Below are 24767 nucleotides of genomic sequence, written 5' to 3'. Positions count from 1 at the left end.
TTAGCCTAAAATATGTCGACAAGGCAGATAACGCTAGCTGTTCACACTAATCCTCAAATAGTACCGAATTTTACTTAAAAAAAAACAAAAACAAACAATTTGATGTAACTACATACACATGTTGGTGTGCTATATAAATATTGTAAGTCAAAGCATTTATTGACTACTAATTACCAAAAATCGCAGTTCTGTCTCTCTGTATTTACGCATTCAAATTGCACACCAAGAACTTCCTGGAACTATCTGAAGTCTACGTGAATCACGTGAGTATCAAGCATTTTAAACTTCCGTTGACGCGACTCTCTCTCTACATGGCGACCTGAGGCTCTGAAGGTAGCCTACGAATCATTAGACGTGGGTACGGATATATAAGTTGAGGGTACGAATTACGAAGGAAATTCGAAATTTATTTTTTTCTCTTCGACTGAGGCGAATTTAGTTGACTACACTCCCACTGTGAATATTTAAATCTGAGTCCTAAGCCAAAACAAAAAATCTATTGGTCGTAGTTGGTATCAGTCATACCAATGTACGAATCATAGGCACCCTCTTCGTGTTACATCATTGGCTGATTCATATCATAGCCAACTCAAACATAGTGCCCTCCCTCTTTAGTCGGAGGCTTGTTATTCGTCTAAATTTGCACTGGTGACTCATCCAATCCAATCCCGTTGAAGTGAACGAGAGGTTTAAATTTGAAAGCTAACGGTACCGGACACCATGAGGTAGCCAGTCAGTCCAACTGGAAACAACCCTTGAGATCTTCTAGTGTTTTGGTTATCAGTATATGATTTGGCTGAGGTAGGTGCTATTTGGGAATGATCTCTTCAGATTTCAGCTAAGGAAATGTTGCTTGTTGAACAATAAAGTTGGCCTCCTAGGTAGATGATAAACTAACGTTACCGAACTAACCGCACTACTCAGGCTGCACAGTCCTTGCAATTTGGGAAGCGTTAACGTTAGAGTTAGTTAACGTAGTATTGCTGTTCTGGAGCTTTTGGGGTGTTTTCTTTCTCGTTACCCTTTAGCGGTATGGCTCTTTGAATTGCACAAAGAGCCATCCCAATTTGCGTCGATCAGATACCAATACGAAAGAAGCTAATTTGATCAAGCTAACTGTCTAACTTTTTGTAGGTTATCTAGACGAGGTCGCTAACTGAGCAGTTTAAAGTTCTTGGTAGCGTTAAATGGTATTAATTTGATGCTAGAGTGTGTAACATTAGTTGGCCAGGTTGAACCTGATTCTCCCCTCTGCGCTTCCAGGCAGGATGAGTGCCTTTGCCGGGAATGATGAAAACGTTGCGATCGGCTGTCCTAAGAAGCACTGTGGCTCGGAGATGACCAGCGACTTTGTCTCGGCGAAACCCACTGGAAGACCATCAATCCTACGCCAGTCCCAAATGGAGAATCTGGGCTTGGGAAATGTGACGAAGACTGTCAAGGTGCGCATTTCCTTGCTGTAAATTGTATAATTTTGACTTGTATGGACATTTCCCTCCTTGCTTTACAAATGCCACACATTCTAAAACGGATTTGTTTCTTGGAGATATGACGTTACATGTAGTATCCCCTTGGTTAGGTTTGTTTTCAGACGCCAAGGAGAGACCCTCTTACAAAGAGAATTGTGTATCCTGAAAATCCGCAGATGTCTGGCCATGTGGATCCCACGGAGACAATGAGCACTCTGGAGTCTGTCAGTAGAGTGTAAGTACATGCTGCTGTTGATGGACCACATCAAGACATCACTTCTCCTTGAGGAACTTGGATGGAGTAATATCTGTGAATGAAGTGGGTGTGAATGGGGACAGAATTGATAGAAAAGGTGCAGTCAGATCCTGTAGATGCAAAAAAGAGAGGTTTGGTGCAGGCAAAACAAAATTCTACACAAAATGAAGAGGCATAAAGGGGCTTGTTTTATATGCATATCTGACTGAAGGACATTTGGTTCCCTATTGCCTTAATTCACCTTACTTTGAGTGACTAACGTTCACTGAAGTCTAAAAGATAATTCCACATCGTATATAATGGAGCTGATAAAATGAGATCTATTCCAGAGAGTACAAGGAGAGCCAACTTATTTCAGGTTCAGGGTTACTTAGGTTTCAGTTTCAGATTTTCTTTGTACACAAGTGCATGACGTTTCTCCTATACCAACAGTGTACATAACTTAAGAGAGAATTTAGAACAACATATATCTATATACAATACACTCAGGTTTGTAAACATTTGGGGGGAATAGCAGTATGTACTGTCAAATTCTTTAGTTGTCTGTACAAAAAGTGCCAGGTGCAGCGTGAAAAGGATTGCACTGGTGGAGAGAAGTCTGTCTGGTCCTATGGGGGGGTTAATGGTTCAGTGAGGGGGGGGGGGGGGGGGGGGGGAGAGAGAGAGAGAGAGAGCAAGAGTGTTCATGATCCTCACAGCCTGGGGTATAAAGCTGTTTAGAAGCCTGGTGGTCCTGGTACCTTGGGTGTGCTGTCATGTGTGTTGAGGTTTTCCTTGCTGATGTAACTCGTGGAAATTGGCTTGTGAGTGCAAGACTTCGTCTTTGATTATTGATGGTAACCTTAAGTGTATTCTGACTACTTTCACTTCTCTCTTTACTGTGGTGTACACAGTCCAAAGGAGTAAAATTTTAATTCATTTCTGACTTAAGTAAAACCAAAAAACGAACTGTTTGAGGAAGTTATCCCTCACGAGAATATCAAATTCATGATGCCAGTCTGTTTTTAAAGGTCTAAAGGAATGCTAGTTACTTGAAAGACTCCAGTCACTACATCGATAGGGACTATGGAAAATGTGAAAATGACCTCATGTGACATCCTCAAAGTATTTTTTGATAGATCTGTATATATTTAGCCAATGTACTGTGGATGTACATTACATGATAGTCATTTTCACATTAGCCTGATTGTTAGCCTGGTTTGACACTCACTCATTTAACTTTGATGGATACATTTCTGTTCTGTTGTGCTGGAAGTCACTCCAGATAAAAGAGTGTCTGCTAAATGAAGGTAATGAAAAGTGTTTCTAAATGCATACCTGTATTTACAGAGTGCCATCAGATTCATCACAGACGACACAGTTGCACCAATTAACTTAAGTGCTGGAATTGTACTGTATGAAAACTAATGTGACCAATGTGGCATCCATTTGTCCCTGAGGCTGTTTGGACTGCAGGATTATGTACCTCTAAGGTACAGTACCATCACATACATCTTGCACATGGATGGTGGAAGTTGGAAGTGTTCCAAAAACACGTGATTGTTACCAGCCCAAATCTGGGAAGGGAGGAATCCACGAAAAGCATGTGCATGTCCATCACACTGCCTCAAGTTGAAAATCTCACTTCAGTCAGCTGACCAAAGTTGACAACCCTGGGAATATCTAATACATTTTCCAATCCAACTTAGTTTTTCCTCATTCTTTCCTTTTTCTCATTTTACTCTTCATATTTAAACATTCTGTGTGATTATAAGATGAGTTTTTATTTGGCAGCTGGCAGCCAATATAGTCTTAAACCATGGCCCCACGTCAGGAATCCGGCATGCAGAGATTTTAGATCAGGCAATAAATTATTACCAGCGTATACGGGCTCTGATATTGCCAGTGCGGAACGCAATTTTATTAAAAACAATCACTGACGTGGTGGTTTTTCGGATGAGTTTTTACCAATGGTAGCCTGTTTGGGCAACGTACTGGCACAAGAGCACTGTTCTTCTCCAGTTGGCAAATAGTTTCAACTTCCTGGCACCGCTTCACAGAATTTGCGGGAACTGCATCAGTTGATTACTGCATAATAGGCTAGCATGCATTCAAATAGATGGAGCATGGGAGCGAAACTTGTGAAGGTTGGTGCAGACACAAGCACAATAGAACGAGGGGTGAAAAATAAATGGTGATAGGCTTGGTTAGATGAAAATGGTAATGACGGACAAACATTCGGTGTATGTTGTCACAAATTAAACGAGCCCGGGAGCTGCTTTGCACCGTGTGTTTGAAAAAATACAGTATGGGACAAGCGACAAAAGGTATTGTCTCGGCATGATGCTGACCCCACACAAAGCAGCTGTTCCGGCTCTTCGTTATACGTCAACGTTGCCGGGAGCTGTGGCCACTGTAGCTGCTACCGCTTCATCCACCCAATACCGCGTGTGCAGTCATTAAGTCTGCATTTATAGTGGAACATGACCTGTCTTTCAGGATAGTGCCAGCGCTAGTTGACCTGTGCAAAACATCACAGGACAGAACTGCACTCTCCAAACTTAGCATGTTAAATGCACAGGCCAGCTACCTATCCAGTCACGACATAGCCTGTCACATTAGGCAATGTTTAGTGCACAAGATGTTTTCACAGAACATTGACGAGTCCACAAACCGCAACATGGACAGAATTTTCAATGTATTGGTCCAAATCTATGATGATGACTTGGACAAAGTTGTAACACAGCATCTTGCTACTTGACCAACTTTTATTGAAGTTGCCCTTTTCATTTTTAATAGCATTTAAGAAAAAAAGAAAGCACTTTTAATTTGAGCGGTAATACAAAATTGTATTATTAAATATATTATTGTTACAATTTTGAATTAAAGCTGTTGTGGTAACGCAAAATGTATGTTCCCCCACCCCCAAAAATTTCAGGCTCAGAAAATTTGTTTTAAGCCATGTTAAACAAATACATTTCTTTTAGTGTACTCACAAAAGATATAATGTAACCAGTGAACAATCAATATTTTTGCATTTAAACAATTGGATTCTCCTTGCATAGTTGTATGGCATAGGAAACATGATGGCATTACAGGGTTTGTTGGATCATCATATTGAGTTGTCATCAGTGTAGAATATCAATATTGGGGTGGGGGGGCAATATGATACTGCTGAAAATATGACAAGGTCCAACAAATGTCACACTATGTAAAAAATGTCAGCATTTATCAGCAATAATGGTGCAATGAATTAAGTTTTCCCTGGCAAAGAGTAGGGAATATGTCCACTGACTGCTGTAGGGTCCAGGTTCAGTAGAGTCTGGCTGCAGGCTCCACTGGTGGGACATAGTTTTTTCAGTGTTTTTCATTGGTCAGTCGTATTCTGAGGCTTGAGACTCTCAGTTTTCCTCGTAATAGCCGATATTTTCAATGTTTTTAATCAGAGATGAAGAGTAATTGTGTTTAATTTCTATTGATAACCTGACTAGCCATATCATGTCTCATGTAGTTGCTGGCTAGACATGAAGGATAGTCTCCAATGTTTTTATCGTTTAATTTGGGGGAAAAGGAACATAGTCGCTAGGGATGCAACGGTACACGGTATTTTGTCAAACCGTTTGGTACGCCCACTACAGTTCAATACGCACACGTGAACCGCGGTAATATGCCTGTCATTTTCCCATAATTTCCAAAACTTGCTTATTGCGCTGCAGACTACACGCATGTTGTACATTCAGATCCACAGAACGTCTCTGGAGCCTATCAGCGCTCTGTATGCAAATACAAGCTGGAGAAGAGAGGGGAAACTAAAAACAAACATTCGTGTAAAGTCACACTGGTGTGATTTGCCATTTAGCGCGTATGCTAAAACCGATGCAATTTAGGGATGAAATGGTTGCCGGTAAAATTCCCAACGGTTAGTATTACCGTTTCAGATTTTAATTATCATTAAAACCGTGGTTGATTACCGCGCTTTGAAAAACTCACGTTAAATACTGCTTAGTATCAACCAAATTTAGCACGTCTCCCAGATGCAGGTGCGCAGGCGCAACATGTAACGTGGGTTTGTTTTGAAGATATGGCGGAAGGCAGTGATAGTGCTCTGGAGATTTTTCAACGGTATAAATTTTCATACCGTTTCATCTCTAGTGCAATTAGAACACTAGATTGGAAAAATTCTAGCTAATTTTATTTTTGCGGGAACAGCAATTTAACGTTAAAAATATAGTAATTGCTGACTGAAAACAATGAGAAGCTTAATAATGCTAATGAGTCAATGAGTAATCGTGTTAAATAATCGTGATCTCAATATTGACCAAAATTGTGATTATTATTTTTGCCATAATCGAGCAGCCCTACTAGTCAGTCATGCTGCCATTTTTCTCAATGGAAAGTTTTATTTGTCTGTAGGCTAGATAAAGAATTCATTGTTTAAAGGGTCATGTGTTTTTATTTTTTTTCTTAAATATAAAGATACCAAAACCGTACCGTTACCGTGACCCAAAAACCGTGACACATACCGAACCGTGGGCCCACTGTATCGTTACATCCCTAATACCTGCACTAAGCCTTTTAATCATGTTCGTTAAGTAAGCCCATGTATGTGTCTGCCCACAGGACTGCATCTCCGGAAGGCAAGGGGACAGTGTCTACTGCCAAACGTAATTCGGGAAAAGGTATAGCCTTTAGGGTTGTTCACGTGCATGAAGCTGCCTTCATTGTGAGTACAGCTGAGATGGCCTGTTTGGAAATGCTTACACCACCTTTCTCTCCATTGTAGATGCAAATGACCAAGACAAGCCTGTGGTACCCTGTTCAAATGATGACGTGTTGATTCCAAAAAGTGGAGCCTACCAGCTGGATTTTGACAACCTTGAAACTATGGACCCCTTCAGAGTTTCTAATCTGATGGGTAACTCCCCAGCAAAGATCAAGAACTCCACCAGTTCCCAAGACACCAGTCAGAATGAGCCCATAGCCAAGATCACAGATGGAGCAAAAGAAGCACCTAAGACTGTGCATGAAACCGATGAGGCGCTGGATGCAACGCTTCACTATGATCCAGTCATGGAGCATGGACCAGCAGATCTGTCAACTGAGGTGTGCTCCACTGACAGCACCGTGATCATTGAGGTGAAACAGTCGGGAGGAAAAGCTGAAATGGGAATGAGTTTGGAAGAGGCACTGGATAGCAACGGCTGCTACAGGCTTGACCAGGGTGGTCTCGTCAGTGGCAACGCTTCTCAGCCTGTATTATCTAAAGGCTCTTACAGCATTGATTTCGGCAATCTAGAATCTGTCAATCCTTTTCAGACAGGTGGTTCCAAACTTCAGAATTCCCCTGTGATTAACAAGTTGCCAAGAAAGGGCTCCCTTTCTACCACAGAGGAAGATGAGAAGCTTGAATTAAGAAAAGAGGAGTCTGTCCTGCCTGAAAGCAAGCCTGTTGTTGTGACTCCAGATGTTGCCACCGCAAAGGCCTCTTGCAGCTTAAACTTTGATGACCCCAACTTTGACCCATTTGGTGTGGGTATGAAGATGGAGAACAGTCCAAAATGTGACATACAACCCGGTCCCAGTCAAACAGGGAAGGTGATGCTGGAGTATTCCACCCAAGAGCTGGCCTCTCAGCTGGAACAAGAGGATACTCCTGTCCAGAAGGGTGAAGCTGATGAGTCACTACCCTGGTAAATTACTGTGATTAAAAATTTTCATGTACCATTTCAGATGTCAGAACTCTCTGACAGATTTTGTCAGTACCTTTGTCAGTTAGTGTTTGCATTGTAAAAACCATGACCGTTATTAATAGCAGTACTGAGGTTCTTGGCTAGCTGCCTAATGAATAGTGTGGCCATATTTAGGATGTTATCTCATATCACAGCCTGGCCAAGAAATGTCAGGGCCTCATATGCAAGCTAGCATTGACCCTGATTTAGTTTAGCTTGTTCAGATTGTTGCACTTCATGACAGACGATGGTGGATCTTCCCCCTGGTCTGGGCCAGATGGACTTGGGCTTCCCTCCACACTTCAGTGCCTTTTCAGAAATAAGTCTTCACAGAGTCTGATGTAATTGGTTTGGATGAATTGTATATGGTGATCAATCACATACAATAACCGGGCTGGCCCACACGGAGCAACACATACATCCACTCTCCCCAAGTGTTCCGAGAAACCCCCTGATTGCATCTCTTTTATGCTTCTTCCCCGGCTCCTCCTCAAACTCAAACGCCTCCTGCTGAATCACGCCACATTCTCCTGTTATATAGCATTCATTTCTGATACACCATTATCTTCACACTTAGCATTTTTTAAAAACATATCTCATCAGGAATTTCCACCATTATTTCCAAGGCTGGGCTTGCGTAATTTTTAAAAAACACAGACAATTGGCTTGGCATTCCCTCAATACCCCAATGTCACATGTTACTGATACTGATTGTCCCACAATAGCCTCAAGCAGAGCTTATGAACTAAAACAACCCCTTAGCGATGGCAGTGCTTTTCAATCACATGTGTATATAGCAGCTTTTAGCAGCTTGAAATGTCTTTACCACCACAACGCCTGGTAGGCTTTGCATGGATTCTTGGTGGGATATCCTGTGAGAACCTGGGAAATCCCAATGTTTTTTAAGGTCAGATAAGATGGGTTACAAACTATTATATGACCATCAGTTTGGAAGTGCTTCTGTGATACTAATTTAGGAAATGTTTCTAAACAGGGGTGTTCCTTTGCAGTATGGCCTGTTTTACGTTCATTATATGATCGTAGGGCATTTAAATTAGCTTCTGGTTTCTTCTGGTAAAGACTTGCGCTTCCTATTACAGCATCTGACATGCAGCTTGTTTAAAGGAGTTTTTGTTTTATCATATCCTCTTTGTATTTGTAGTGGAGAGTAGGGCTGTGACGATAACCGCATCACTGCAATACTGCGGTCATGAGACGCCTACCGCGGGGTTGAGCTCATTACCGCATCACTGCAATTATTTATTTATTTTAGGGCTGTCAACGTTAACGCTCGTTCGCGATTAATCTGGAAACTTTAACACGTTAATGTTTTAACGCAAATTAATCATATTATCAAGTTTGACCGCAACTTCCTTTCGTAATTCCAGCGCAGATATTTACCTGGCTGAATCACTGAAAGGCGTGGCAAACGCAGATGTGCTGAACGGCAAATTTCATTTTAGCCCTTTGGCATGTAACTTATTTGTTATGGTATGTAGCACGCGTGTTACCTTATATGGTTCGTCATGTTTTCATTTGCGTTAAGTTTCTTAGATTTCAGTTAGCATTTGCTATATATTTAGAGTTAAATCACTGTTTCCTCAAAGCTAAAATTAGCTAGAATTTCTCCAATCTAGTGTTCTAACTGCACCAGTTTAATCACACTGGTGTGACCGTACGCGCAAAAGGGTTAAAACGATATTTGCCGTTCAGCACATCTGCGTTTGCCACGTAAAATAAAGTGAGTACATTTCGATTTTTTTTTTTGCAGCTCTTTATACAAGCAGTGATTGTAGTAGACAGCCTATCGACATCATGAATGTTCAATTATGTTGCATGTTTAAAAACCATTAGCCTAATGTTCCCTTACCATCTTCTTATTTGTCATTTGATTTGAAAAATAATTAAAACTGTTTTAATGCGGCTACATATAGCCTACCTGTTCATGCTGCTTCAGACGCCATTATTGTACAGCCTACAGAATTATGTGAATTAAAATATAAAATATTAAAATGTAAAATATTTGTAAGTTTGCAATCACTTTCTAAGTTGTAATCAGCCTTCCCGAGAATTTCTTCGAAAAATAAACAAGTTGTTCATGTGCAAACATTATGGGTTAGCTTTTTGTGTTGCGCGGGGGTCGGAGGGCGGCGCAATGGGGGGAGAACTGCTAAATCGTGGTAATTTGTTGCTTTATTGCCGCAGGAAGAAAAAATCGTTACCGTCACAGCCCTAGTGGAGAGTATATTTCAAGCAAAGGTAAAAAGAGTGAAAGGCTCAGAGGGAAAAAGCAGGCAGTGTGCAAAAAAGTTATTCCCATACATTCTCATGACAAAATATTTACAATTTTAAAAATTCCTAGAATTTTGCATTCCTATTAACTGGATTTATTGCCACAGACGTTATATTTACACCAGTTAAGTTTAGTGTTGGAGTGTGTTCATGACCAGGATTTATGTGTTGTCTTACATAAGCTGAATAAACAGAGTATCAAGTAGAATCTGGTTACCCTCATCTTGGAGGTGCTGTTCTATTGTTTGGCAGCTAATCTGGCTGGCATCTGTTTGTACCAGTAATCATCAAATGGTGTGTACAAGGTTCAAATTTTTAAAGCAGTTTTTTTTAATGCCTATGGAAAATACCAGAACTATTGTCGTTTAGAAACAACAGGTTGACAAGGTTGTCAGTAGTTCAGTACTTTGCATGCCTGCACTAAGCCTTTTAATCATGTTAGTTAAGTAAGCCCATGTATGTGTCTGCCCACAGGACTGCATCTCCGGAAGGCAAGGGGACAGTGTCTGCTGCCAAACGTAATTCGGGAAAAGGTATAGCCTTTAGGATTGTTCACGTGCATGAAGCTGCCTTCATTGTGAGTACAGCTGAGATGGCCTGTTTGGAAATGCTTACACCACCTTTCTCTCCATTGTAGATGCAAATGACCAAGACAAGCCTGTGGTACCCTGTTCAAATGATGACGTGTTGATTCCAAAAAGTGGAGCCTACCAGCTGGATTTTGACAACCTTGAAGCTATGGACCCCTTCAGAGTTTCTAATCTGATGGGTAACTCCCCAGCAAAGATCAAGAACTCCACCAGTTCCCAAGACACCAGTCAGAATGAGCCCATAGCCAAGATCACAGATGGAGCAAAAGAAGCACCTAAGACTGTGCATGAAACCGATGAGGCGCTGAATGCAGCGCTTCACTATGATCCAGTCATGGAGCATGGACCAGCAGATCTGTCAACTGAGGTGTGCTCCACTGACAGCACCGTGATCATTGAGGTGAAACAGTCGGGAGGAAAAGCTGAAATGGGAATGAGTTTGGAAGAGGCGCTGGATAGCAACGGCTGCTACAGGCTTGACCAGGGTGGTCTCGTCAGTGGCAACGCTTCTCAGCCTGTATTATCTAAAGGCTCTTACAGCATTGATTTCGGCAATCTAGAATCTGTCAATCCTTTTCAGACAGGTTGTTCCAAACTTCAGAATTCCCCTGTGATTAACAAGTTGCCAAGAAAGGGCTCCCTTTCTACCACAGAGGAAGATGAGAAGCTTGAATTAAGAAAAGAGGAGTCTGTCCTGCCTGAAAGCAAGCCTGTTGTTGTGACTCCAGATGTTGCCACCGCAAAGGCCTCTTGCAGCTTAAACTTTGATGACCCCAACTTTGACCCATTTGGTGTGGGTATGAAGATGGAGAACAGTCCAAAATGTGACATACAACCCGGTCCCAGTCAAACAGGGAAGGTGATGCTGGAGTATTCCACCCAAGAGCTGGCCTCTCAGCTGGAACAAGAGGATACTCCTGTCCAGAAGGGTGAAGCTGATGAGGCACTACCCTGGTAAATTACTGTGATTAAAAATTTTTATGTACCATTTCAGATGTCAGAACTCTGACAGATTTTGTCAGTACCTGTTAGTGTTTGCATTGTAAAAACCATGACCGTTATTAATAGCAGTACTGAGGTTCTTGGCTAGCTACCTAAGGCAGGGCTCCAGACTGCGACCATTTAGTTGCATTTTGCGACCATTTTTGGAGACATTGCGACTAAATTTTATAACTAGGCACACCAGTGCGACTTGCAAATATGCCCGCATATGCAACCATTTTTTTGACAGTGCAAGTTAAAATTTCCCGTGGTCGCATTGATGCGAGTGCATGATGATCATTAGGCTGTTTTGGTGCCCCTCCGGCACGGGTGTGGCATTAGTGCCCTATCTGCACTCTCCCTGCCTGTACACGCGCACTGATGATGAAACGCACGTAACAACCATTTAGTTGTTACTGTGTTCCAAAGATGAAGCAGTCTATGGCTGATTATTTTAACCCTATTTTAACCCTTTTGCACGTAACTTATTTTATGCTATGTAGCGTGTGTTACGTTACATGGTTTATGTTTTCATTAGCGTTATTAAGCTTCTCATAGTTTTCACCGCCGCATTTGCTTTTTTTTTTTTGTTTTGTTAAATCGCTGTTTCCTCAAACTAGAATTAGCTAGAATTTTTCCAATCTCCTGTTCTAATCGCACCCATTTTTAGCAAACGCGCTAAATGGCTAATCACACCGGGTGACCGTACGCGCAAAAGGGCTAAAAAACAAAATGAGGAGAGAGAGGAGTAGGCTGGTGGAGAGGGAGTGTCAACGAGGGTCACGACCCAGACACAACTGATGAGAGTGCAGGCTGCAGGGAGAGTGCAGGTGCAGGCACGGAGAGACCGACTGAGCCAGTGAAGAAGAAAAAGTACTGCTTTCAACCTCAATGTCTAATGCAGTACTCGTGGTTGCGGTACGAGGACAACTTGATATTTGCAAAATATTTTAATCTGAACATTGTCTTGAGTCACTGTCAATCTTTACATCAATGCAAAACTAGGGTATGCAAATTAAGACAACTATTCATCAGCATGCAAGGTCATTGATTAATACCACGCTGTACCAAAAAAACAAAAAAGGTGCGACCAACTGAGAAAGTTGGTAGCACCAGTGCTACCAGTGGAAAAGTTAGTCTGGAGTCCTGACCTAAGGCATAGTGTGGTCATATTTGGTATGCTAGCTTGTATTCCTGCCTGTCCTACAAATGTCACGGTCTCATATGCAAGTTAGTATTTACCCTGCCCTAGTTTAGTTTCTAGCATATGTTCTCTTCTAGTACAGCCCTTTTTTTTTTTGGATCTCAGAGCGGTTAAGATCACTCCTGGTATCTTTTCTGGTAAACACTTATGCTTCCTTTTACAGCATTGGAAATGTGGCTCCCTCAAAAGGGGACTTGACATCTATCATAACAGAGGTGAGAATTTTCATTTTAACATTAAATGCGTGCATATCCACGTTTCTCTCATGTGGCACAATTTTACCAGACAATTTTAAACAAATTTCTTTCATTATTCCGTTGAGACCCAAGCCACAGGTTGGCAAAGGAAACCCCTGGCAGGGGTGCAGGTGTGGTGTACTTTCCTTGTATAAACTTGAATGCATGGTGTTTTCCTAGCTCCTGTGGTGGTGTAATATGATTCAATGCAGTCTGCCAGCTGCCAATGAATTGCTTCCATCACTGGAGGTCATATGATCCTCCCAGTTTGTCGTCAACAAGTATCTTTGAAACTTTTACTTTAGATGGAACATGCACAGGATTACAAGTGATGCTTGTTGCATTATTGCAATGCCTTCATTGCGAACCTTTCTCAATAGTAGCTGTCATTGGCATGACATGTTTTATTTCCATATTGTTGTAATTTTAGATGGCTTGTTAGCTACCTGCATGCCTCATTTGAGGTGACTTTCTTGTTGGCTATCTAATACACTCTTTTCTAGGTGCAGAAGTCATGAAGATGGATCTAAAGGATAGATATTTAACAATGATCTTCTGCACCATGCTGGTTAAAATCTATTTATTCATGGTGTAACTTGTATTTAGGTTGTAACCTGCAAGAAAATTGTGTACTGTTGTAGATAAATTAGCCTCAATTTTTTTGTTTTTTTTAATCATCTTTTTACACTTGGATAGCCCTGCTTAATTTACGTGTGGTTCACATCATTATTTTGAGCTGTGGAAGCGAAGGGTGATCTCAGCTCTCTATTAGTGCGCCTAAGCCCAGCAGACGTCGGCACAAGTACATGAAATGATCGGCTAGTTGGCTTATTATTCACTCCCCCCCCTACTCCTGAAATGAAGTCATGAATCAAATGGTTTAAGAAAGTTCAAAAGTATCTAAACAGTCTTCATGCAAGGACAATTAAGAACAAGGATTTGGGTCCGTTGGGTTTTTTTGTCCCATATCACCCTACCTGTTAAGGAGCCAAGTAATGCTGTTACTGGTGATGAATTTTACAGGGTGTGCACACAATCCTTAAGCAGGAAAACACTGTGTAATTTGTGATGAAATGCTGTCCACTCCTTTTCAATCAGGATACGCCTCCCCCAGAAGCAAACAAGTCCTCAACCTGTGATGTAACTCAAGAATATGCAGCTGAGCTTGACCGGCCTCTGTGTAGAACCCCTGCCACACTGGAGCAAGTGGAAAGTTCACAGAATGGCTTTGCTGAAGCAGATGAAATGTTTCTTCCTGGAACCACATGTAAGCAAGTATTTGTACATTTCTCATATTCAATGTGTATGGATACCTTTATGCCATTGTTTAGAGCAGTAATGAATTCTGATGGTTACTCATCATGTGATGAGCATGATGTGTAATTATCGATTCCTGACACATCTGCATGAAGGGAAAAGGTTAATCATACTTTTATTGAAAAATCTTCCCACAGACTTGTGAAATTGATAATTATTTTGTCACTGGATGAGTTGTGTTAGTATTTGCTCTGTGCAGCTTTAAACTTCTCACTATAGGATGTCTCTCTCTCCCAGGTAGTCAACACCCCTTTTTTCAGTTTAACCATTAGGAAGTATAAGACACAGGGTAGTGTAGCTGATCACTGGTGCTCACAGGGCGTAGCTTCCAGCAATGAATAAACCCTGTAGTTTACTGGATTTATCTTTGTTCCAGGTTTCTAACTTTTACTTTCTCACCCTTTTCAGTCATGTCTGCTGATTTTGGACAGATTGATTATCTGGAGCAATTTGGGTCCACTACAGTGAGTATGGGTAGATTAGATACACCAGCAAAGGGCTGCCAAGGAAATACTTAAATGTTGATTTGTGGAAGCCAATAGTATGTAATAGTGGCTACCAGTAGTCTACATATAAAGCTGTAAATGCAGTGTGTCTTAAAATGTCAGATTCATAAAAATATAAAAGCCACTTTCACTCCACTAAATGTTCTTTTGAACAAATTTTCTGAGTCTGATGTGGAGCAATGCTAGACCCAAGGGCTCTTTGGGATTGATAAAAACAAAGTGCTTAAGTGTCTGTAATGTTAAGTGTTAACAGTGTTTAATGTAAGTTCAGTTTTCTAGCTGTGGCACCATTACGAGTATTCCCATACACATTGACAGTGTAGGAAGGGAGAGGCGTGCGTACTAATTGAATACTAATTGAAGCAGCGAGTTAACTGGCTTCTACTTTGGTGATTTTAATTTTGCCTTGTTACTAATGTGTTAGGCTGTGATAGTGCCTGTGAAGCTAATATCTAGCTATCTTTATTCTGGTAGCCATCTAGGTTGATTGCATTGACATGAACAGCTTTCTAACAACTAGCTCACCCCGTGAAGACAATAGCAGTGTTATTAGCTAAGACAGACAGACATTTATCTATTACACTGGTTGCCAACATTGCTAAACAATAGCAATCTTTAGAGTAGAAATTAATGGTTTTGTTCCAATAGTAAGTATATTATTTTTCTAGTTATATGGGGGGCGGGTGTTACGTTCTACACATGCAATTTGATACATTGTACAAAATGGCCACTTTCAGTTATGAAGTGTTAGCATGTTGCTTTCCATGCACTTACAAGTTGTGCTTTGTGGTATTTTGTTTAATACTGTCATCAGCTGGAAAAGGCAGAAATATCATAGTGAGTGATTTAGAAAAGAAGTTAGCCTGCTGGTCTGATTTTAGAAAAATCACATCCATCGTGTCTTCCGTGGGTTTTCTACAATATAGCAAAGGGCAGTCGCTTGTAAATTCGGCTGCTGACTGGTATGAAATTCCATAGGGACTCATATTAGTTTGGTGATTCAGATTAGTCTGAGCCTTGAAATCCAGCCTCAAACTTTTCGTATGTTGCCTTGAACGAGTGCGTCTGGCAAATGAATAAATGTAAATGTTTGTACCAGTTTTTATTCACTTGTATTTGAAAAGCACTTGAATCATTTGTTTCAGCAGTACTGCTGTTTTGTGGCTTTCTAAGATGTTTGTTCACACAGTAAAATTCAATACTGGCAGTTGAATTGAACTTGTGGCATTCACAAAAGGCGGTCTGTACACTCGCTGGAAGGGAGCAACTGAGGGCAAGTGAAAAGTTCATTTTGCAGTTTGGGTTACCCTCAACAACATGACTTGCCACCATTTTGAGGGGGGGTGCTTAGGGCTATTGAGCAAAAGTGCAGATTTGGACATAGACTACAAGAAGATCATATACATCTTTTCCAGTGGGAGAAAGTGATGTCAGCAGAGCAGGCTTGGTTTGTTTTCTCAGCGGGTACAATATTAATGCCGAATATAGTGCCACTTCACACTGCTCTGCTTGCAACACACGTCATTGCATTTATAGTTTTCGCCAACATTTGGCAGTGAAATGAAATGCATGTGAGCAAGAATCTTTCAGCGTCTTTTGAGTGAGCACGCAGTGAACATGGTGTTTATTCTCCATTGAACACAATGATGACAACCATATGACTGCGGGAAAAAATAAACACACGAGTGGGTAATTTGGCAAACATTACATTGAAATATTTATCACATTGAAATGAGCATTTTTTCTAAACTTGTACCAAAAGATGTAGACATTTTTGGCTCCTAGATGGCAATTGCTGACAGTTTAGCTGATCACGACACCACAGTGTGTGGAGTTCATGATGTGCAAGGTCTCCACCATTGATTCATGTAGAATGTCACAATAAACCCCCCATACTCAGATAATATTGCATCATAATATGAAGGTCATGTCTTGTAAGAAATTATGATGACAGCTTCTTGTTAAAAGGGATATTTGGAGAGTCCCCCCTCCCCCCCATTAGACCTGACCTTGTCTTTCAATTTTAATGATTTTTTGAATGCTATCAGTTCAAGGAATCTGCTCTGAGGAAGCAGTCTCTGTACCTGAAGTTTGACCCTCTACTGAAGGACAGCCCTAAGAAGTCCACTGCATGCCCTCCTGAGCTGCACAACATTCCTCTCCCAGCTCCCATTACAGCGTGGTGAGTCTTACTGCCGTCTGGTCACAGCTTTACTCCTATGTCTTAGAATTACAGCCAACATGAATGATTATGATAGACATTTTCATGAGGGAACTTCAACTCTGAATGCTGATGTTGAGTAAGACGCTTAACTGCTCACATTTTTACAGCTAGATATTTACTGAAACGGCTCACGTTGTCCCGAATAGGGCTATTTGCTGAACAAGCAATGTAATTATGTGAACGTGGAGTGAAGTGAATGGCATATGGTTGCAAAAGGGAGGAATGTTTGCAGTAAATTTCTGCATTGATTTTGTCTTGGCAGCTTTGGGGATTGATTTATTAAACCTGCACATGCGAGCATACTTGGCTCAGGCTTACCTTTAAAATTACATAGAATTTCTCATCTTTAAACTATTCCCTACTCACTGGATCATGGATTGTTGAGTCCTGACATCTCAGATGAGTGAGTAGGTGTCCTACAAGATTATTTGAGCATCAGTGTAATGATCGTACTTTGGTCATACGCACATAGGGAAAACTAAAGCTTCCTGTCTCCCTAGCACTGCTTTTACTTTGAGAGGAGTGCTTCTGTTAATGAATTTATTGATGTAAATCTAAATATGAAACTGTGATGTTATTTGTCAAGTCCGCCAAATTGAAATGTTATGTCATGCATTTTTATTATGAAGGGAATGTCAGCATTATACAGAATGGCTGCTCAGTGTACACTTTATTCGTAATTGCAAACCAAATAAAGTTTGCCAGCAGACATGCATGTTGCAGCTTAACTTGGTGCTGTATTCATCCACATTGCTTGCAACACACACACACACACACACTTTCCTCATTCAAAGTCAAAGTCAAAAGTCAAAGTCAACTTTATTGTCAATTCTCCAATATGCACAGGACATACGGAGGATTGAAATTGCGTTTCTCTCAGGCCCACGGTGACAGTACAACAGTTCAACATAACACAATGACACTGAGAGACAAGAACAAGAATTTTCACAGAAAACAAGCTACAAATATTTACAGCAAGGGCATCCAGGCACATGGTAGGTTTATAAATATGAAAAATAAATATAAAAAATATAAATATAACTATATATTCCACAAGAATATGATGTAGACTATTTTTATAAGTAAAGTGACTGTGCAGATCTGTGTGAGTTTTCGTGTGATTAATGTTGGGAGTAGGAATGGGTGGAGAATAGTCCAGGCTTCAGTATGGGGGGGGGGGGGGTTCAAAGTTCAGTTCTGTGTTGGAGCTGAGGGGGCTGAGAGGAAGAGAGTTCAACTTCCTAACAGCCTGGTGGATGAAGCTGTCCCTCAACCTTGAGGTACGGGCCTGGAGGCTTCTGAATCTCCTCCCCGATGGGAGGGGACTGAAGAGCGTGTGCGAAGGATGAGTGGGGTCAGCAGCAATGCTCTGTGCTTTACGGGCTAGGCGCGTGTTGTAGACGTCCAGGGGGGAGGGGAGTGAGGCACCAGAGATCTTTTCTGTTTCATCCACTATGCGCTGCAGGATTCTCCTGATGGCAGTGATGCAGCTGGTAAGGATGCTCTCAATGGTGCCACGGTAGAAGGAGCACATGAGCTCTCTGGTTGCGGAGGAAGTAGAGGCGTTGCTGAGCTTTCTTGGCCAGTGATGTGGTGTTGTTTGACCAGGAGAGGTCTTCTGTTATGTGCACACCCAGAAACTTGGTGCTACTCACCCTCTCCACAGCTGCACCATTGATGGTCAGGTCTCCTGAAGTCGACGACCATCTCCTTTGTTTTCATCACATTCAGGGAGAGATTGTTGTCGCCGCACCACTTGGCAAGTTGGCTCATCTCTGTCCTGTAGTTAGCCTCATCTTTGTTGGTGATGAGGCCCACCACAGTTGTGTCATCTGCAAATTTGATGAAGATGTTGGAGCTGTACTTTGGTGTGCAGTCATGGGTCAGCAGCGTGAAGAGAAGGGGGCTAAGCACACATCCCTGAGGGGCTCCAGTGGGACTCCAGGGGCTCTTGTGTCTCTGCTGTCACTGAAGTTCTGTGCTAACTTCTGTGTGAACTGCTTTTTGGCTTTCCTGATGCCGCGGGACAGGTTGGCTCTGGCTGTTTTCAGTGCAGCGTCATCACCGGCTCTGAAGGCAGCATTTCGGGCCCTCAATAGCCTGTGGACCTCTCCTGTCAGCCATGGCTTCTGGTTAGCCCGGGTGGTGATGGTTTTGATTTCAGTGACATCATCAATGCATTTGGTGATGTAGGCTGTAACTGTCTCTGTGTACTCCTCAATGTTGATGTGTTGGTTGTAGGTGGCTGCCTGTCTGAACATGGTGCTGATAACATTCTGAGAAGCTTATAGACAGAAGAATGTTTCTTCAATACGGTTATTATATCCAGGCAAATGTAAAGACATGTGTAGCGAAGGGCGAGAGCAGTCACCCCACCCGGCCTCGAACCCAGGTCTACGGGGTACCAACCATGCCACTTTGACCGCGACGCCAAAGAGCCAGGCTCGTTGGTATGGCAGTCAGAGCGCATACTCGACCGTAGTGACAGCACTCCGTCACAACATGCCTTAGGTTTATTGTACATAATACATCATTTCAAATTACAGGTCAATTTAATTACCAAACTGTACTTGCAACGTGTCATACTTTTGTTTCTTCGTAAGAATTTTTCTGCATGTCATGTTTACCATCAATTGTGAGGAGGCATTTTATCTCAGCCAACATACAGTGTACTTTTTGCATTTACTGTGCAAAGTGCCTCACCGTTTGACAAAATGCAAAAGTTCCCTTAAAGCAAGATGTTGCGTTTTTTTTTTGCCTTAATTTCAGACATTTTCATTTTACAGTACAATTTGGACACGATTTACTGCATAACAAAGGTAAAATGGGTAAGGATTGACAGAACATTAAAAAATAATATATATATATATATATATATATATATATATATATATATATATATATATATATATGCATATGCATATGCCCGTGGAGTCTTAACGTTCCTGTTGATTCAGAAGGAAAATTTCTTGTTTTGAATACCCAGAATTTTGCCACTCTATACAGACATTAGGAAAATAATCTATATCTAAATTGTCTTATGAATCCTCAGCAATCACAGTACATAGACATCGATTATAATAGTCACTAGCATTTGAGCATGGTCACTTATTTATATTAATTGACTAACTTTACAGTTCCCACAGCAAAAGACCCAGTGGTAATAGTCCATATGGTTGAGGATTGTGGGCTGCAATTCAAATGAAAGTCTTGGTATTGTGTTACCCAGGAATAAGGCTGTCTTGGGTCAGAATTGTGTACAATTGATGTTCAGACATCAGACTGCAGTCTTGTGACAGTCTTTGGGTTTCAGGTTGGAGAAACAGGGAGGTGGGGCCCAAGACAAGAAGGACTGCAGTGGTGAGAAGACAAATGGGTTCAGTTTCCTGGAAGATTTCCCAGTGCGGGTAAGCTCCTATCCTTCAGTGCTCCACAGAGTTTCTCATGGCTACATACCTACAAAGTCAATTCGTCTTATGTGCTTCACATATTTTGTAGCAAGTTGAACATTTTAAATACATTTTGAAGTGATTTAATGAGTGCCACGGGGCAGGAATGAAAGGAATGAGATGTTTTACATTATGGAGATTACACATGGACAAAGCGTTGCAGACAACTGATGGATTATTTGGAAGGAAACTTCTGAACTGAAGCAGAATATTGATGTGAAATGACTCTTTGGACACTACCAGTCTATTTGCATTTATTTCAAAGGGATGCTGTGCATTGTAAGGAACTTCAGGAGTGATTAACTATAAAAGCAGCCCATCAGCCAATGTACTTTCTTCCCTAGGCTGCAGGTCCTCTTACACCTAACATGTGTGGCTCCTTTGATTCTCTGGTTTCCACCCTCCCCAAACCAGTCACTAGTGAAGATGCCATCATTGAGGTGCTGCAGTACAGCCAAAAGGACATGGATGCTGCCATTGCCAAGGTTCAAGCAGAGGTAGGTATGAGTCAGCTGAGCAGAACTGATCCCGCTCGTCCTTTTGCCTTTATTCTTTCTTGCAGATCTTCTCCTCCTTCAGTTTTGCTCGCATTTTAAGTGAGGTTAATATTCGTATGAGATGAGGAGGGGGGATTAATTGTAATTTTATTTTACAGGTGAAAGAAAGAGAAGATGAATGGAAAACAAAATATGACAAAGTATTGCTGGATAACAAAGAAATGGGGTAATTGTTTGATCTATTGGCACAGGACTGTTTGTATTTTACCTTGTGTCTTTGCTTTAGTGACTTCCCACACCTGCATAAATCCATCAGCTGTGTCAGTGCTCTGCTGGCAAAGGGCTGGGGTTCTAAAATGTGACTGCAGGAAGTCACCTGGACGTTGTATATTTTGAATGTGTTAAATGTAGCCACAAACAGACGTGGGCTGTGCCGTAAGTTGCACAGTAGCATACTGCATACTAGTGGAGTGGGCAAAAAGTCTAACTCGGGAGACCTGTGTGAACAGGACTTATGTCCATGTTTGTGCTCTCTGCAGGCATTAACACAAGATTTTTATTTCAGGAAACTCATACATGGCTTTGAGGAGACTGTACTTGAGATTGAGGGTATGTTGTACACTTGTTAAATGTGATGCCTGCTAAAATGAAGTTGATCCATGAATGTTAAGCATGAGATTCTCAGTGATTTAATGTGTCTCTCCTCTGTAGCGACGGCACAAAAGGAAAAGGAGGCTTCCCAGAAGGAGCTCCAGAAGGTTCTGAGGGAGAAGGAGCAGATGGCCACAGACCTTAATGGCATGGAGAGGACTGTGGCTGGGCTTTTGAGAAGGCTAGAGAATCACAAAGAAGTCTTTGAAGGGTACAAAAAGGTCAGCAACACTACGGACACATCTCTGCGTATTTTTCTCTTGAACTGGTTGGAGATGTTGCAGTGTGAACATGTGGAAAAGCCGCTCCTGAACATCTGAGGAATATGATTTTTAATTTGCGACTTTGCTGTCCTTCTCCTCAGAATGAATGCACCCTCAAGAAATGTGCAGAGGATTACCTTGCCAGACTCAAAAAAGAAGAGCAGCGCTACCAGGCACTAAAGACCCTTGCTCAGGAAAAGCTTGACCTGTAAGAATCTTTTTGTACCAAAGAAGTTATGCATTTGTCTTGATAGGTGAACAAAATCCAACAACAAAGAGTGAGCCATTAGTATATGGTGGACTTATTTTTTTGTTTATGCTGCAACTTCTTATGCCTGGTGCATCCCAGCTGTGACCATTAACATAAATGGCAGCAAATCCAGACCAGCATTTGAGTTCTGAGGTTGTCTGCTTTGTATTGCATGTACCAGAGTGTGAAAATGATGATGAGGCCCAGTGTCTTTGAAGGCGTCTGCAGTGTTTCCACAGACTTGCATGTTTACGTGGAACCATCAGTGGGATTTATCTCTCTCTCTCCCCCCCCCCCCCTCCTCTCTCAGGGCAAATGCGGAGATTGCTCAGGTGCGGGCCCACCTGAAGGCAGAAACCTCTGCCCTGCAAGTTCAGCTGCGCCGGGAGCAGCTGAAGGTGGAGTCTTTAGAAAAGAGTCTGGAGCAGAAGGTACATTTGCGCGCGCCTGTTAGCTGGTATGCACTGCTGGACAGTGCTGCTGTTGGTTCAGTCTGTTAGTTGGTAACAGTCAATAAATGGGGGGAGGATTCTTTCTCTTAACCCTGTAATTCAAGCACTGTAGATGCCTAGCCATGCAGCTCCCAAACAGTGCATTTGTTTCACTCTGTTGCCAATTAGCACATGAAGTCCTAATGCAGGTAAATGGGTTATCATCCCATTTTCAATTGTGCAGAATAAAGTACTAAGGCTGAGAGCCTTAGTACTTTATATGTATGTGTGTATATATAGATATATAAACTATCAATATGGGAAAATGACTTTTTTGGGTTATATCATAAATTCTTTAAAGGTTTCAAAATTTATTTTATGAAAATTCTGCACATAAATGCCTCTAAAACCAGTTAGCAGTTCGCAAGCTACCAATCCATTTTTCATATTCAGCAGCAGAAGCACTCAAGTTGAAGAGACATTGAGTATGCTATTACAGCTAACGTAACAGCCAGGTGATCACCCCTATTCACCAGCATTGATCTGCAGATGGTCCACTGATGCTGTGAAAGGTGAACACCAGAGCTTTCTGGAGTTTGTCTGTGTGGCACAAATGGTTTTAAGCACTCTTGCCACATCTGTCTCGAGCGCACAGGGCTTTCAGTAAGGCACGGCACACTGTAATCAAATTCAGGTCCTGTGTGAAAGGGAAAGGTTGATGTTGTACTCTTCCTGAACAAAGAGAAAGATGCCTAGCTAGCTAGTTCGTGACCATTTTCACTCTGCTAAATATTGTCTGTTTACTCCAGAAAGTATCACTAGGAAAGATGCTTTTGTGTGTGTGTTTGTATGCACAATTTGTTTGTTTAAAATGGGCATGTTATTGAATGCAGATGACTTCCGTCAGTATTGTGTGGGACGTCATTTGTTTTCTGCCTTTGTGTCCCTGCTTACGGAGTTATATTGTGTTACTGTCTATAGAGCTGTCCACTATCGCAAAGCCTGCTTAAATATGGTCTTGCTTTGCATTTCAATAATTGACCGTTAAGGATTTTCTATTCTCTGACACTTAGCATTAGCCACACTGCTCCCATGTAGTAACTTTAAGGGATGTTAAGGAGTCTGCCCCCAGCTCCTCAGCATCACGGGCCAGTATACACTTCTGTTTTGACATCACTGACCAACCTTTTCACATATTTGCCCTAGTAGGTGGTTAAGGAAACTTGGGAGATTAGCCGATTGACACCATTTCATTTTATTAATAAATTTTAATAAAACCTGCTTTGTTGTTGTGCACTAATGGTGCTGGTTTTCCCCTTTCTAGAAAAAAGAAGTGGAGGAGCTCACCAAGCTGTGTGATGAACTTATAGTCAATGTGCAAAAACGCTGAATACAACCACTGTCTGTCTTTGTGCTTTCAGCTGTATATGTTTTTAATAAGTAATTGAATAAAGCTGTCATATTTGTCGTAGTTTTACTTTTTTTGTTTGCTGATCAGTATATTTTTAGAACAAACAACTATAACTATAACTTAACTTTATTCCCAAACAATGAATTCTGGCTACACTTTCAATAACATAATTAACTGTTGCACAAAATTTTTGAACTGTACATTAACTAATTTAAAATGAAAACATTTTATTAAAAATTCTTTGAAATGTTTTTGGCCTGGTTGCTGCAGGTACCTGTTTTCATTCTTATTTGTCATTAAGTGCTGCCTTTGATATAATTGACTGTCAGATTCTTCTAAATAGACTTGAAAGCAGTGTTTGTCAAACTGACACAAAAACATTGTTTTTCATTGTATGCTTTCATGGTTTATGCACCAAAATTCCATTGTCACCCCTTTCTAAGCAACAATTTCTAAGCACCGCTACCCGCTATGATAACCAGGCACTGCAAAAATAATGCCTGGACCATTGCTGTACCTTCTACCCTCAGAAGGAGGGTCCCCACTCATAACCTGCCTGAGGCCAATATTTCCATCCTCTATCCACCTCACTGGCTATAGAATGGAACTATGTTGATGAACTGCTGAAATGATCTGATGCTTTATGTGTTATGCCAGTGCTATCTTTTCTATTATTATTTTCCAGGAGTATCTTGCCTACCTTTTCTTGGGATGAACTTTTCAGTTTTTCCCAATTGGCCTGGGTTTTCTAGTTTTTTGATTCCTTCTGGAAAATGCACAGTGATATATGTACAGCACTTTGTGACAGTCTTGATTAAAAAAAAATGCGCTATAACAAAAATGGATTGATTGAATATCAGTCATGTTTGCAGAAATCATGACACATTATCAAATACGATTTATGAATAGTTTATCAGCAATAACCTGTGCCGTTCATGTACTGCACTCTCTTCTAACCTCAGGGAATTTTCACATACCTACATTCAAATGGATAGAATAGAGGTGACTTCTCTATGCTTATTCAATGGGCAG

The 24767-nt window shown here is 41.3% G+C and overlaps 1 protein-coding gene across 1 annotated transcript; it reads left to right on the top strand.

Annotated features, from left to right (window-relative positions):
* The first annotated feature begins 727 nt into the window (after positions 1-727).
* LOC118770005 (transforming acidic coiled-coil-containing protein 3-like) lies at positions 728-23714 on the top strand. Its single transcript, XM_036517445.1, has 20 exons — positions 728-801; positions 1264-1442; positions 1580-1704; positions 6325-6383; positions 6488-7394; positions 10200-10258; positions 10363-11269; positions 12664-12715; positions 13835-14003; positions 14462-14517; positions 16608-16741; positions 20097-20190; positions 20577-20729; positions 20888-20955; positions 21016-21049; positions 21098-21338; positions 21441-21601; positions 21745-21851; positions 22204-22324; positions 23649-23714. The coding sequence occupies exons 2-20, from the start codon at positions 1269-1271 to the stop codon at positions 23712-23714; spliced, it is 3687 nt and encodes a 1228-aa protein (XP_036373338.1). The 5' UTR covers positions 728-801; positions 1264-1268.
* Positions 23715-24767: the final 1053 nt, after the last annotated feature.

This window comes from Megalops cyprinoides, chromosome 22, assembly GCF_013368585.1.
Source record: "Megalops cyprinoides isolate fMegCyp1 chromosome 22, fMegCyp1.pri, whole genome shotgun sequence".
In the NCBI taxonomy this organism is placed as follows: domain Eukaryota; kingdom Metazoa; phylum Chordata; class Actinopteri; order Elopiformes; family Megalopidae; genus Megalops; species Megalops cyprinoides.
The sequence above is the reverse complement of the archived record's forward strand: the minus strand, read 5'-3'. Positions and strand labels throughout refer to the sequence as shown.

Coding starts and splice junctions, on each gene's coding strand:
- LOC118770005 (XM_036517445.1), top strand. CDS start 1,269: ATGAGTGCCTTTGCCGGGAATGATGAAAACGTTGCGATCGGCTGTCCT. Junction 1,443..1,579: donor ATGTGACGAAGACTGTCAAG/GTGCGCATTTCC, acceptor CCCCTTGGTTAG/GTTTGTTTTCAGACGCCAAG. Junction 21,602..21,744: donor TCTTTGAAGGGTACAAAAAG/GTCAGCAACACT, acceptor CCTTCTCCTCAG/AATGAATGCACCCTCAAGAA.